Source organism: Parambassis ranga, chromosome 16 (assembly GCF_900634625.1).
Source record: "Parambassis ranga chromosome 16, fParRan2.1, whole genome shotgun sequence".
NCBI classification, from domain to species: Eukaryota; Metazoa; Chordata; class Actinopteri; family Ambassidae; genus Parambassis; species Parambassis ranga.
Window position 1 is genome coordinate 14,654,242 of NC_041036.1, and position 14,282 is coordinate 14,668,523.

The window sequence follows — 14,282 nt, forward strand, 5'->3', positions numbered from 1 at the left end:
ACTTACCCCGCACCGACACTCTCCTCCTGTTAGATCAGCACTACGTCACTTTTTAATTTCCGTATTAAAGTTAACGGTCTGTCCATTTCTGTTTCTTTCTGTCTTTTTTTATATAAATAAAAAGCACGGCGCGAGCTGTACTGGCCGTCAGTCCGCGAGCCCTCAGGTCTTGGACGAGCGCGTTCACGTCACGATGCTATCTGTCCCCAATGAGAGACCAGCACGCGCCTCTCCGGAATGCCGGAGTGACCTTGTCATAAACGGCTCGTGATTCATGACATTACACAGAACTCGAATAAAATATGGGACTATGTTAAGAAGTACTACATGCATTATTAGGATTATTTAAGTTTGATTTCATGTTAAAAAGGAAAGAAACAGAAACCTGACCAAAATAGTAGGTTTCTATGTGAAGGTAAATATTTCAAGGCTTCATTTACTGTTAAATAACCAAACAAAAAAAAAGTGTAGGCTAATTGATCATTTACTTGTAAGGTCGTAAAAACGAATAATCCTGGATTTTCTGTAATTTAGCAAAGATTAGATCTGAATTTATCAGATTAACACAAAATGGCATATTTTGGCAGAATTTAAATAAGTATGCAATATTTTCTATAGCCTCTAAAGGACTACAAAGCTAATTTAATGGATAAATATTAATGTAGAGTTATAGTTGCAAGTGTGTATGAAAGGGAGAGAGAGAGAGAAGGGGAGGGAGGGAGTGAGATAGGCACAGACAGAGAGAGAGAGAGACAAAGTGTGTCTGTTTACCGTTTAATCTGATTTAATCTCAGTCAAGGAGCCCAAGAAATGACCTATGATGTCATGAGCTCAGTCATTCAATGGAAATAGGGATCAGAGGACTGAGGGAAAACAGTGATGAAGAGACATCACTAGATGCCAAAATAATCAGCTGCATGCAACAACAAAAACCTCTGTAAACCTGCTGTGAATTGACCTTTTTAATAAAATATGTCAATTAATGCAGCGGATGATTCTCAGCATACATAAACTTAATCAATGTCACACATCTGGACAGTGCATGTCATTTGAAATTGCATAAGTGTTTGTGTAAAAACACTGTTGTATTTGTAATTGACCCATGGAAAACTGTTTGGGAGGAGGAGACAGAGAGACCCAGAAAGAGAGTGACGTGGGAAGGCACGATGATGTCAGACTATGATCAGGAAGAACAACCAGGATGTTATTCATAAAGATGAACATTTATGAAAACATAAAAACACCCGGAATCGTTCACTCTTTTGTTTAACCTGCACGTGATTACAGCAGACATGACACAATCTCTGCATGTTTTAGTAGAGCCAGGCTATAATGCTGACAGAATCAGCTGATTCTATGACACACAGATAGAGAGGTGTTTCTTTGCGATTGCCATGGTTACTTGAATTGACTTTTTTGCCAACTTTAAAGGCACTGAACATGTATTGAAACTGTGTGAGTGCAAACACAGGTCTCCGCTGCATGCTCCGGTCCATCTAAAATCTAAATAATCCTTGTTGGTAATGAATCATGAATAGAATAAAAGAATAAAAATACCTAACAACACTCTGTTTACTGTGAGTGGACCTTTTTATTACATACATGCCATCTAAACTGAAGTGATGCTCATAGACTGTTAAAGAATCCGCGGCCTAAAACAAATAATGAGAAAAATGTACATCTGTGACAAAACTTTCCCTTTTGCTTGTTTGGAAAGTAATGAAGCAAGAAACCACCAGTAGTGAGCCAACATTTCCACTGTTCAGCCTCCATCATGACTTACTTTCACAGACGGGTATTTACAACGATTCATTTACAACAAGACTTTGGCAACTGATACGATGGCTGTTTGACACTTTAGAGGGAATATCAGCGCTTTGCTGCACATCTGCTGAGGCCAGAGAGACAGCACTCACCTCTCAGCTTCAAATTGTTTTTAGGATTCTTTTATTGGTTTATAGTCTTGTTCCTTCTTATTTATCAAATTTGTTTTTTTTTTAATTCTATGAACCCCCTACACCTTAAGTCCTCTGATACTGGCTTTCAAAACCAAAACACCAGGAGGCCTCATTATTCCATTACAAGCCTCGTCTGTGGAACAGCCTCTCAAAGGACAATAATTCACTTATTTACAATTTGAATTCCCTGCATTTATTGGTTTTTATTAATTATTTTGCATCTATGTATCTCATCTTTTAATTCAGGTCAATTTTATTTGTATAGCACTTTACCATTAGAATTGTCTCTAGGTGCTTTACAGAGACCCACAGCCTTTTTGCCCTCTTATTATTTTATAATATATATATATATATATTTATGGAACTACTTCTAACCTCACTAGGTTTTTATGGTAAGGACATTTTGACATTTTTTATTATATTTTGCTTTATTTATATTGCCTTGTTTTAGGTTTTACTTTTGTTTTCTCATTGTACAAAGCTAGGTGATAATCACTGATGACAGTGCTTCATTGGTCCACTTTTCATGAGTTTTGTGTGTGTGTGTTGGGGGGGGGGGCAATCCCTGGAAAGCACTTTATGTTACAAGGCTTATGCACGGAAAGTGCTATATAAATAAAGATTGATTGGAACATGTGTGTTTGCGTGTGGTCAATGCTCCAGTCCTCACTGAGGCATTGCATAATTAGTCCATTATTCCCATTGAATGGCTGCAGTACTAATTCAGAGCCACCAGTGGGCAGGTTGAAACTATTTTTGCATCCACAAGTGAGCCTGCAGTGAAAAAGGACTCTGCCATTCTAAACTAGTGATTAACTAATCAACAACTAATTGAAGGGCTGCAAATTGACCAGGGGCTACACACCTGGTTACTGAGGTTCTAATTACAAGCCAAGATCTCAGATCAGCAGCTGTGCCGACACTAAAAGTTAAAGCTTCACACCTCAGGTGTTTTACAACCAGGAAGATGGTAAAATGGAGACAACAAAAGAGGAGCACAACACGTTTACATAGAAATTCCTTTTAAAGTATAGGCTCATTTGTGCATCTGGGATATAAAAGTGATTGTAGTTTATAGTTCATTTCACTTTGTAATTATTAACAGAAAATCATGTGAATGATATTACCACACAGTCCTGCTTGGTTAGCAGAAGCTCAGTCTCCTGCTGGCTGCTCAGATGCAGGCTGCGATGATAAAGTTCCACATGGGCCTGTGAAAGGCTGAGCTAATTTTTGCAGATGGAGCAGTGGACTCATGCTCAGTGTCATATAACAAGCTCCAGATTTTGTCATGGTCACACAAGGTCCAACTCTACCGCTCTGCGATTTCAGGGGTAAGTGCATATTGTTTCAATGTGTAGTGTCCTAAAGCTGAAGACTCACTTCAGGTGCTGACACAGAACTGCACTGCGTACACAGAAAAAACAGAAAAAAAACATTTCTTAATAAGGTTATAAGGCTACAATTTGTCAATGAATCGTTTGCTTCTAAACAATTATGTTTTCAGAATAAAAAGAAACAAAAAGAATTTTTTTGCCAATCTGAGAATAATGTACCGGTAGATGATTTTTTTTAGCTCTCCGTTTGTATTTTGCTCTGTCCTTATCTAAACACAGAGAGACTACATTAATGCAATTTAAGTAAATTTTAAATGTTGCAAAGCAGACTAATCTAGGGTACACCCACGCTTATGAATGCTCTCACACCGAACAAACTCTCGGCACGAGGCAACAGGAGAAATTTGTTGTGTAACTGCAGACACAGAACGGCAGAAGAGGGGCACAGAGGGGGTAGTGAGGATCAATAACTCATCACAAGTTGCGATTCAGTCCAGTCCAACAACCATTTGTCAAACAAGAAAACGTCCGCCCATTTAATCAAGGCTGCTGATTCTGAGGACAGTCAACCAGCAGGCAGTTTGTCAGTCAGACTGCTCAGAAATGGTAAAGCTAATTAATGAAATGAATGAAGAAAGCAAGGACAGCCAGGAAAAGGTTAGGGAGCTGTAAGTGTGGGGTGTTTGTCATTCTGTGACTGCCTACTGACTGGACATGTTATGGGACTGTCATTTGGGCGTGCTGCATAAATAGATCAAGATATACAGAATAATAAAGTGTGTTTTTTCAAGGAAGTGAGTGTTTAATCGCAAGCTCCACTTTGTTTTCACATGCTCAACCTCTAGTGAACTCACAGAAGCACAAAAAACACCTCAGGGACCATTAGATCTCATGATATCTTAGCACTGCAGAAACCCCACAATCTAACACGTGCCAGTTACGAGACAGCACACAATTAGTATAATTAAATACCTCAGTGTAATGCAGTCCATTGACTTCAATGGAAATCATTTACTTTCAGTCATATTCTGTTGAAGATGACTAGATGGCAAATTACAGCTTACAGATCAGTAAATTGCAGCCATTTTTTCACCGAGTAGTAATGATAATTGATGAGAAAAAAAATTATTTGCAGCAACAACAACATAGCAAAGCTCATTTTTCTGCACCCTCATCTGTAGAGCTTCCACATTTGCATACTAACGATTGATGTACATTAAAGTGACAAACACAGGCACTCCAGGTCAACAACAAAGCCCATAGCTCAGGTAAATTAAATTAGATTGTATAATGTGTCTGCACACACTGGGATTGATGTGTTCTGACAGAGACAAATAAACAGCACTGTACTAAGACCCTGTCAGTCTCCTTCACCCCCACTCCCTTTTCCATATTTGCATGTTACAGTTAAGCAATATCAAAATTCCTGGCTTCACAGTTCATAATTATCTTATTCATTTTGCCACCTCTATGTAAATTTGAGTCGAGCGGGACACCTGATACCACTTCATTAAACCGTCTTGCCACCTTGGCAGTCATGCTGCCTTCTCCTTTTCCATCCAATAAGCTTCTATACCTGTCCATCTCCATGTATGAGAGCCCCCTCCCCTCCCTCTCTATTTTGGCATGCCTGTGCCAGGTATTTGTTCAAATTCCTCACACCCTGTGGGGATAGGTATGTCCCCCCTCACACCCCAGCCCTCTTTCGTCTTTACTGCCTGTCTCATGTCTTATGTATGCCAACACATGTATGAAGCAGCCAACGTGGACTCCCCACCACTAACACGAGATGCACAGCCCACACATTTTACTGGCTAGTCACAACTAAATCATTTCCAAGTTGTTCAGCCTCTTGAAGCTGGCAAACCACAGCTGTGGGTTTGACAACTGCTGAGCCAAAAACAACTCAGTGGATAACAGGCAACTGTAAGTTGCTTTTGATAACTGCTGAAAGACCTGTTTATTCAGTGATGTTGTCTGGAGCCTGGACCAGTTAAACTTTTACTCTGACATGGAAAAATGTTGATACAAGCAAGTATGCTGGATAATTAATTTCCTCTGTAATTTAAACACAAAATCATCATGAGAGTCCCTGTGTGTGTGTGTGAACGCAAGCTAATATGGTATTAGCATTGGGTCATAGTTGAAGTGCCTACGCCACTGCAGTGCGTCATGACAATACCACCGATAGGCTGGCTCGGCTCAGTTTCTACTTCTATCAACTTTGAACTTTTTAGCCAAAAGTCACTTTTGTCTGATTCCATTTTCAAAGCAGCAAAGCAAATCTATTCACAAAGAAAGACACGTTGTGCAGCTCTGATTTACTCATTGTGAGGTAGGATATATTACTTAACATCCTATAATATGTGTTTATTAAGACTTCTAGCATCCATATTAAAGAAACCCCTGAGTTCAAAGGGGTCTTATCTAACATCTGTCATTCTTCTAATGAACCATACAGGTCTTTATTGGTTTGTCAATATTCATTGAGGAACTGTTACTAAAGGTAATTTCTAAAGTAATGCTCAGTGTCTAATGCTTTTGTCTGAATGTGTGGCCTACAAATGAGCACTTTGTTCTTACAGAGTAACAAGACTTTCCTCAGCTGAGAGGTTAAAAATAGAAAATGTTGGTCAGTCATAAAAATAGAAGAACCATATCGACATATTACTCTGATCGTCTTTACTACATTTCCTAGATTTTGCAAAAACTATCCCATTAAAGTGGATCAGGAGTGTTTTTACTGAATAAACCTCCTCTTTATCTTATCCAGGTTTCATAAATCCACTGCTGTAAAGTGGTAGCTTTCAAAGCTTCATGCAGCAGCTATACCTGTAACTTCAACAGCAATGGATTATTTGCCAAAACATGAAGTTATGATACCATTTATGGTCAGAGTCTTGACTTTGAAAGCTGCACAGTGGGTTCATAGTGTAGATTTATGCCTGGCTCAAAGGTATTGAAACCATTAGAGAGCCATCAAACCATGATCAAACGTACTTACAGTAAATCCCCTAAAGTGTAGCTAAATATAAGAATTTAAAACAGACACTAATATTAACTTTATCTGGGTTTTAAATTCTTACACCAGGCACTGCTGTGGACCAGCTTGCTCAGAGTGTTTTTTTAGTCGTAATTCAAAAGCAGGCGAAACAGAGAAACTGTAATTGTCATGTTTAAGAATGAAACCAGCCAAAACCATCAAAACACACTGTTCCCACTATTAATTAGTAAAAAGAGCAATGTATGATTAAGAAAGACACTGCTATAAATTCTGTGGTTGTACTGCTTCTAAAGAATATAAAATAATAATTTACTCTATGGGGGGCAGGACAGCCCCCCTTCAGTCTGTGTCCCATCCCACCCCCTTTTCCACTCACACACACTCCCCTGGTTGACTCAGACACATCAATGACCGAGCTGAGGAGACAGAGAACCACTGACGACTGCAGACAGACACCAGAGATCAGATCACAAAGTATCGCCACAATATTCCAGATAATCACCTCCTGCCAAACAAAAACATAATCCTGACTTTGTTCCAGAGGAGGTCAGGACGTGATTTAAAGACGTAAGGACACCAAGATTTTAAAATGGGAACTGATTTTTTTCTCCAAACAAATCCACGGAATATTATTTTTTCAGCATCGAGGACTAAACTGTTTTAAAGTAAGTTCAATAAAAAATAAATCACTTTTTTTGTTTCATGAGACTAGACATTTACTGTGTGGATTAAATAAACCTATGACAGATGTCCTTTTTAAAGGATTGACAGGGCACACTTAAGGGCCTTTATAGTTCAGTGTATAGGTTTTTCCTCTGGATAAATAGTGGATCTTTGTGTTACTAATTGACTTAAAGATGATTTTTAATGGACTTAATATTTTATCTGAAGTTTATAAAAGTCTGCTAAAATAAAACATTATTCATTATTCATCGATGTTTTATAAACAGATTTTAAATATATATTGGAATAGGTAATGATGGAAGTTGTTTGGCATCTGAGGGGAGCCGGTAACGTATGTGGGCGCAGAGCTCTGCGGGAGACTGCGCCAGAGTTCAACAGTAGCTCTTAACCCCGGTGCCGCCTGGGTCACCATGTGTCACACAGGCCTTTCCTGTCAGGCACCCCGCGTCTGCTTTGATGTCGCTACAGATTACATTTCTCCGAAATTCATCAGTCCTAGCAGAAACGCATTTTTGTGGCAGAATAACAGGCGGTACTTCTACTTTGCTTTAAAATGTAAAGCCGAACATATTCCTCCTCCTCGTGTTTGCGCTGAATCTTTGTTTCCACATCCAAACCGCGAGTGCGTAAAAACGCACGCCATACACGAACAACAACTCCACAGATTAGATTGTCTATGCCGCGTTAGTTTACATTTCTGTTACATTTTTTTGTGTCTCAGTCTAATTGTTGTCCAGCTGTTGACCTTACGCAGGAAAGAGCGTTTCAGCCTAGATTTACAGTTTTCAATCGGAGCCCTCCTGCTCTGAAAATCCAATTATTTGACTAAAACCATAACAGCCTCGCCTGCGCCCCGTGAAACTATAAAACCACTGTACCAACCGAACAGATCTGTGCAGAAACATAAACTATCCAGGCTCTGCTGACATTTTCATTTCTACATGTTTATATGACTTTATTTACTTTATCTGCTGTCAGGATTTAAATATGCATAAATCACATGGTAGCACACTGAGAGATCCAAATCAGTTTGGCAGGTTTGTTGTTCTTAAAAAGAGCCAAGCAAATACAATTTCCTGAATCCGGAGTGAAGAACTAACATAATTTTGTTCTTTTCTCCACCTGTTTTCATTCCATCTCTCTCCTCCCTATCTGTTATTCAGTATTTGAGTCTGAGAAATTTGCTTGCTGTACACCTAACTCTTCAAATTTCCTGTCATGGACCTGTCAGGGTCTTTGCCTCCTCCCTCTCCATACACCTTCCCTGTAATCCCCAACGTGTCTGTGCCCTCCTCCTCACCCTCCATCTCTCCATCACCAAGCCTGGCATCCACAGCTCTCTTCTGCTTGTTCCTCTCTCTCATCTCCTTGCTGGGCATCACAGGGAACCTTTACACTATTGGCCTCCTTCTGAGGCGCAGGAGAAGTAGGAGAAGGCATGGGCCAGGATCAGCATGCTGTCTAACAAGAATACCTTTACCATCCTGCCTTGCCTACTCCAACTCCCCTTCCTCCTCTCCCACCTCCTCCTCCTCCTCTTCCTCTCTTCACCTCCAGGTGCTGAGCCTTGCTCTTGCTGATCTGCTCTACCTTTTCACTGTTCCCTTCATCGTGTATGACAGCCTGGCATCCGGCTGGGCCTTTGGTGAGCTGGGTTGCCGCCTCCTGCTGAGCCTGGACCTCCTCACCATGCACGCCTCCATCTTTACTCTCACCGCCATGAGTCTGGACCGTTACCGGGCTGTGGCCCATCCACTGCACACCTCCTCCTCCAACTCCTCAGGCCTGCTACGTGTAGGTCTAGCCTGGAGCCTAGCAGTGGCCCTCAGTCTACCTATGATGATTACACTGCACTTGGAGGATGGGGAGAACCATGAGGGCCAGCTGTGTGTTCCAGCCTGGGATGAGCAGAGCTCCAAGGCCTATCTGAGTGTGCTGTTCTGCACCAGCATTCTCGGTCCTGGGCTAGCCATTGGAGCACTTTATGCCACTCTGGGCCGGCTTTACTGGGTGTCACAGACCAGGCCTGCTTGGGCCAGTGGAGGCAGCACAGCTTGTCCTCCGCGTGCTCCCAAACCAAAAGTCCTGCTGCTCATCCTGGGGATAGTCCTGGCCTTTTGGGCCTGTTTCCTTCCATTCTGGATCTGGCAGCTGCTGCCTCTCTACCAGCCTGACATGCTACGGACAGTACCAGTAGGAACACAGGTGACAGTGAATCGTATCCTCACAGGGCTGACTTATGGAAATTCTTGTGTGAATCCATTTTTTTACACTTTATTGACTGGAAAACAAAAACGCAACCGGCAGACACTGACATCAGCAAATCAGCTCTGCCGCAAGAGCAGTCCCCTGCAGTAGTGTCTATTGTTCTCCAACAGTAAGCACAATATTTGTGCACATGTATTCATGTACAAGTTCCAAAACAGGCACCAAAGACTGAGCAATACTAAGCAATTCATAGCACTTTGTAACTGCTTGTGAAAGGACAATCTTGAGTTGTCCAGTGCAAACTGACAATCACTGTAGTATGTGTGACATGAAGGTAAACTACTTAAGACTTTGACAACTGATATAGTAAAAAAATTAAATAACAAGTAAGAAGTCATTAAGTGGAAATGACAGGTTTATTACGTAAACAGACTGTTGGGAAAGCATTTCCAGTAAAACCTTAAGCACTTCTGCTTGTTTTCAGTGAAAGAAAGAAAATGTTTGTTTTTGAACAACTGGTCAGGATCTCATTGGGACATTTTTCTGAGACATTGTTTGTTGACATAATGAATTATGTCTACGTGGGTCAACTGTGTTTTATTTTCTTCCCCTGAACCCTGACATATGAAATATATATATAATCTAAGCCTGCATGTTGAAAATGTGCTTTACCGTTATGACTCATGCAATGCTTTGCATGGCCTCAATTGTTGTTGACTGTAACTGATATTTATGCATAATATATAGTCTTGAATAAAGGGTCCACTTTCTGTACTTTGCTGTGTCACTGCGTCTTTAACTGCAGATAACATGTCCTCTTTTGGTATGTAAAATAAAACTGTGGTATTCATGACTGCAACAGTAAGTATAGTATATGTAATAAAAAAGAAAGACCTGAAAAACAACAAGAAGAGGCAACTTTAAAGTAAAGTACAATGTTAGAACTAAAAAATTCAAAATAATCCAGTCCTTTGTGTAAGACGTTTGTTTGTGTGTCTGTGTCAGCATGTCAGCGTCTCTAGGTCTTCCCTGTTCACAGTGGCATGTCTCTGTCTGAATCAAAGGCTGCACTGTACTGCATGGCAAACCCTGCTGCTCTTTGACGCAGATGAGCAAATATTGTCAGACAGAGAGAAGTGAGGATGGAGATGGTTGATAGGACGAAGAAGTCATGGCCAGAGACAAGGTGGTCAGAAACACGGTGGTTTTATGGATGAATTGGGTCTTTAGGATCTGTAGTCATTTGAGATATGGATCGCGGTTCCAGTCTAGGAACTGTTGCATTTCACCTCCTCTAATTTATGTCGGCACTATACTGCTGATATCAAATATAAAAAGGAACAAAACACAAGTTCTTACCATGGAGCATTTTGATACAGCATTGAGAGAATCAGTGCGAGAGAAGAGATTGATGAAAGCATGTTAAAGAGGCGCAGGTAGAAGATTTTCTCATCTTTGCTTTCCAATCCAAATTTTTTTACAAAACAGCCTTCAAGTATGAAAACATGAAGCCCCCCCCCCAATCCATGTTTAGAGAGATTTGCATGAAACTTTGCATGAGAGCTAATGTTGCTTTGAATTAATTTGAATACAGACTGCTGCCACCTGCTGGTGTAGAGACATTTTCTTTCCCACAGAGAGCAGAATGTCCTGTAGTTCGCTGTGGTCTTTGCAGCATATTTAAGTGCAGCTGACCCAGACATAGAGAGTCCAGTGACAAATCAGAAAAGTGGTGTTTTTCTTTGTCCACTCAAATACCACAGAAGGGCCATTAAGGCCTATTAACTGTGTTTTGACAGGGAATTCAATAACGCCTGAGACTACATGACCCCCAGGTAATGGCTAACCTAAATGATTATGCAATGTAATATGTGTATTTGTACATTTGCTGAGGAACAGTACAAACCCTAAGGCTACTCAAGAAGCCTGCTTTACTGTATTGCTAATAGCAACAGGTTGAAGAGACACATACCAAAAGCATTTGTCAGGGGAACTCGTGCGTTTCTCTGCACCATGATGCCATTATTTCTGAGGCTGTAGGGCCCTTCTGTAGTTCATGCTGCCTACCATGTGTTTCCATTTACCTGGCCTGGCTAACTCTGAGCATAACATTCCCACTGCAGTTATTATTCTGAGCCCAGTGCCGTCACACCACAGGGGGCGCTTCTGTTGTGAAGTTAATGCAATATCCATCCAGCCTTCACAGACAACTGAGACCCAAAAGGCACATTTGTCTATTTAAATGGAATTTGGTGCAGACAAAGAGCCAGCTCTGTGTACGTTTGAAAATGTGCACCCTCAGATTAAGCTTGGTGGTTTTTGGACTCCTTAGTCATACCAGAATGACAGAAGATGGAGGGTGTAGCTTCTGTAAAGATGAAAGCGATCCAAGAAAGACACTTAGCAGCAATGTGGATATTAAACCTTAGAGAGCATGTTTCTGAGTCTGCATAGTGGACAGGTTTTGGGTGTCTGTGTATGCTAAACCTCCATATATCAGATGATTAAGTCCTCCCTCAGGTCTGCAGGGATGACTGAGTGTTTGATAAACTTCAAATACATGGTGTTTGGTCAACCCATCCAAATGGATGGAAAATATTGTCTCAGTTGGCAGGCTGGCCGATCTATAAACTTTGTGTTGTTTGTATTGGTAGTTGCCACCACCGGCTGACTCGCTCCAATCATAACTTCTGTCCTCCTGCGCAACAGAAGCTTTCGATTCCATCCTGAGATTATAGGCAGTGTCTTCCTCTTTAGGCCACAGGGAAAACACAAGGACAAATGTTTTCTTTTAACATCATCTACCTGAGGATTTCATAAATCCAACACATGTCAGTTTCCTGGAAGCACCAAGCATCTTTCCATTCCCCGGCCTGCACCCCCTCACCCCGCCCGCCGGGCTCTCCTCCTGACCAGTGTTTGAGGCTGCTGCAGGTGCCCCTCCCCTGGGCAGCCTGCTCAGGAAAGAACCCTGCTGCGCAGACGAGACGAGGCCACAGCCCGGGCCAGATTCATGCTGTGAGGTGTATAAGAGGCTCCCATTCTCTCTAGACACACACAAAAAAGATTCCCTTCACACTCCGCCTTCCCACCACTAAAATTCAATCTCCCCATCTGTTTTCCCTCTCTCAATCACTTTTTGTCCCCTCTACACTTTCTGCTTCCCCTGCACTTCCATACCTCTGCAAAGGCTCACCTTATACTGTATGATGTTAGTGTTTCATATCAGATTCTATAACAAAAACACCATACCGAAATGCCCACTAATTATCGTTACCATTGGCAGCTTTAGTTTACACCAACATCCCTGCTACTGAAATAAAGAACTAGTTTATGATACTCCACATGTTAAAGGCACCCGCAATATAAAAACACAGCTAGTAATTGCTGGTTTGACAGCAAACACTGAAAGTTTGTCACAGTGTCTCTTTGTTCAACCCAAAGCAACCCCACCGTGAGGCACCCTCCGTAAATCACGTCCCTGACTTCACATCTCCGTGTCATCCACCAGGATCAGGCGAGGACCAGGCTTGTGTGCCTTGAAGGCCGGAGGTTACATCAACCAACATACACATTACTGTTCGCACTTGGGCTCTTACTAGGCAAGACAGTAAATATGACATGTCTGCCCCGCTCGCTCTTTCTCTCCCTCCCTCTGTTCCTCCCCTGCCTTCTCCCTTCACAGCACACTGCCTGTAAACAGTCATCCCTGTCAGCTCAGGCGTCAAAGCTCCGCCGACCTCTGACCTTTTGCCACTTTACCCAAGTGAACATCATGGTTTGTCCATGCAGTGAGATTCCTGCAGCTGGGGAAGGATATTTTGCATTTCCTCATTGTACAATATTAGAACAAAAGTCTGGATTACAACAAAAAATCTAACATTATCTGTATATTCATTTCTTAACTTTACAGCTTTTGTCTCATTTGCCCAGACATTCATGTTGGGGTGCTTCGCTGTTAGTCCAATAAAGAAAAACACTAGAAGTCATAAGCTTAAACCAAAGTTATTAATGAGGTAAATGAATGAAAAATAATAATTAATTGCACCCTCATTATTTTATGAATAGGAACAGACCATCTTTATGGTGTTTTTGTTTAAGAAGGGTGCATCTCAAACAGAAGACAACTAGGAGTTATTTCCCTTAGTCATGTCAAAATTAAAATGAAGTGTGTAAATTTAAGGCAATTATAAATAATTTAGGCTGAAAGGTTAAAAAGCCTTGGAATTACTATAGAAGTATGAGGTTCAAGAGTGACCAGTGGTCACATTTAGAATTACAGTGCCACCTGCAGGTGAAATGAAAGAACTGAGTAAGATGTGGGTCATCGTGCATCATCCCTCACACAGTATGCATACTGTGAAGTGGTCTTTGCAGGGTTATTCAAGCATAGATACGTTTTGGATTCCCAGAAAAATGTGTGTTAGGGCAATATATAAACTTCTATATAAACTTCTAGCTTGAGTGGCTCTAAAATTGGAGATCTCAAAATTGCACATCTAAGGAATGATTACTTCTGAGGTTAGTTTAAAAACCGTTCAAATGATTGGGAATCAATAGGATGTTTACTAAACAGTTGTCACATCACAAAAAATATCCAAACCTCAAATAGCACCATTGCACAAACTGCCAAATGCTATAAAACAACTATGCACAATCTAATACCTTCATTCTTAAAATGAAAAATAACTTTCATGGCCCGAGCAATGGTCAGTAACTTAAAATAAACCTTTACAATCAAACCATTTTCAATTTCCTAAAGCACACATGACAGACTCTGATTCTAATCAAACTCAAGAATGAAGAGTTTTACAATCTTTTCAACACCCAACAAGACAGCACAAAAGAAATTCATCCAGGGCTGCTGGTTGTTCAATCTGTTGATCCATGTCGCCCCCACATAGAGCTCTCACCTTCCACAGTAACCTGCACCTCCTGGCCATGTATCTGAGTTCCTGGGTGGTCAGTAACTAAACACCTGTACCTGCAAGACTGACTCTGAGTAACCTTGTACACTGCATCAGCACAGGCAAGGAGCAGGCAGGCATGATGCTGTGGCCTGGCCCTACACGTTTGGCTTGATATTGCCTT

At 41.2% G+C, this 14,282-nt stretch overlaps 1 protein-coding gene across 1 annotated transcript; it reads left to right on the forward strand.

Moving 5' to 3' along the window:
• Positions 1-6,719: 6,719 nt before the first annotated feature.
• Positions 6,720-9,419, forward strand: uts2r3 (urotensin-2 receptor 3). Its single transcript, XM_028424633.1, has 2 exons — positions 6,720-6,964; positions 8,147-9,419. Exon 2 carries the CDS (start codon positions 8,202-8,204, stop codon positions 9,339-9,341), a length of 1,140 nt encoding a protein of 379 aa, XP_028280434.1. The 5' UTR covers positions 6,720-6,964; positions 8,147-8,201; the 3' UTR covers positions 9,342-9,419.
• Positions 9,420-14,282: the final 4,863 nt, after the last annotated feature.